Source organism: Myotis brandtii, unplaced genomic scaffold, assembly GCF_000412655.1.
Source record: "Myotis brandtii unplaced genomic scaffold, ASM41265v1 scaffold748, whole genome shotgun sequence".
NCBI classification, from domain to species: Eukaryota; Metazoa; Chordata; class Mammalia; order Chiroptera; family Vespertilionidae; genus Myotis; species Myotis brandtii.
The window spans coordinates 89,463-91,208 of record NW_005370982.1 but is presented as its reverse complement, the minus strand read 5'-3'; the positions used below and the strand labels follow the sequence as shown (position 1 = coordinate 91,208).

The 1,746-nt window shown below is 36.1% G+C and overlaps 1 protein-coding gene across 1 annotated transcript in view; it reads left to right on the top strand.

Annotated features, from left to right (window-relative positions):
* The window catches only part of LOC102256975 (vascular endothelial growth factor receptor 1), a 162,596-nt gene that overhangs the window by 78,493 nt on the left and 82,357 nt on the right, over positions 1-1,746 (top strand). The window contains exon 3 of the mRNA XM_014530616.1: positions 78-174. Coding sequence (XP_014386102.1) covers positions 78-174 — 97 coding nt within the window. The remainder of the gene's footprint in view (positions 1-77; positions 175-1,746) is intronic.

Below are 1,746 nucleotides of genomic sequence, written 5' to 3'. Positions count from 1 at the left end.
GAATGTGAAATGTTATTTAGATACATCTGATGACTAATTGATAAATTCTAATAGCAACAAATTTTGTCTTGGTTCAGGTCTTGCAAATAAAGAGATCATGATGAAACCAGAGATGAGTATTCTTGGAGACCAAGTGGTAATCCAGGCTGGTGGAACATTTGACATAACCTGCAGGTAACAATATCAAGGCCCTTGAGCTTTTCCTGATTAAAAGACCCATGGCAGGGAGTTCTGAAAAGTTGAGTCTTTGATCACACTCCAAATTTTTTATTTCTTTTACAACAATAGAGGATAGGTTCTGAAAGGTCAGGTTCCTTGCTACTGGTTTTTGAAAAGTGTACCTCCCTGAGTGGAGCAGAATAGCTTTTCAGCTGAATCCAAGTATCTTTGTCTTTGGCCCCTTTATTTATATTATTACTTTTTTCACACATCTCATAAAACTAAGTTGACTGTTAAAGTCTTTAATATGCCAAAATGTATGTTAATTATCTTGGCAAGTATCTGCTCTTAACTTGTCTGTTTACAGCAATGCCAATAGCACACGGTATGTGCCCCTGTACACTCTCCTTTGTCATGGTTACATTTTTGAACTATTAAATGGTACCTATTTCCTTGATGTCTACAGTGTCACATTTCTTATAGACTCACATGTATTTGGCCAAAGAAACAAGTTCATTTTTTCAAAAATACCTAGAGAAATGGAAGTGGGTACTTCTCCTTTTCTTTGTGTTCTTCCTTTTGGTGAATTGCTGGAAGATGGAAATACTAGCAGAAAGAGAAGTTTCATTTGAAAGACCCAACCAGAATTTAACATTATAAGAAGCGTAAGTATGAGGGTTTGGGAGAGAAAGCATATAGAGATGGAGATGTGAGAAATATTCACAGAAACTGGATGAGAGTTGAAACTATATGAATAGATGAGGATAACAGGGAGGGTGTATTGAGTGAAGAGATAGAAGAATATTGGTCATAATATTGAGGAGCCTCTGTGCTTCTAGATTATATGGGTAGAAAGGGGACTTGGGAAAGTATATGGTAAATAGGTAAGAGGGAGAAACAAGGGAGAACTGTCATAAGGGAGAGCAGGGTTTCAAGAAAGGAGTGGTCAAATTTTGTGGCATAGATGTAGGTGTTCAATAAGTGTGTATGGAATTTAATTGAACTGAAAACAGAATGTAATACTTCCTTCTTCTTTAAGATAGCCAATGTCCTAGTGTGTCAGTAAAGGTTATATTGTAATATGTGCAATAGGAAATCCAAGTTAACAGTGGATTTTGGAAATAAAGTTTAATTATTTTATGGAAAAAAGTCCAAAGGGTGGATATCTGGGAATGGCATGCCAGTCCCATGAAATCATTAGAAACTCATACTCCTTCTGTATTGTAGATAGATCTTCATTAACTAATGACTTTCATCATATGGTCCAAAATAGTTATTCAAACTCCATTCATCATGTCTGTATTCCAGCTGGTTAGAAAATAAAAGTAAGGTAAAGAAAGGCATGCCTTCTATCTCTGAGAACATTTTCCCAAAACCTCTGTACACCACTTGTGCTTATATCCCTTTGACCAAAACTTAGTCACATGATCACACTTAGCTGCAAGAGAGGCTGGAAATGCAATGTTTTCCCCAGGAAGTCATATGTCCAACTAAAAAAAGTGAATATTTTATTGCCATGAAAGAAGGGAAGAACACATATTGTCATGCCTAGTGAGTTACACAAAAGTGAAGTGATAGTGGTGATAT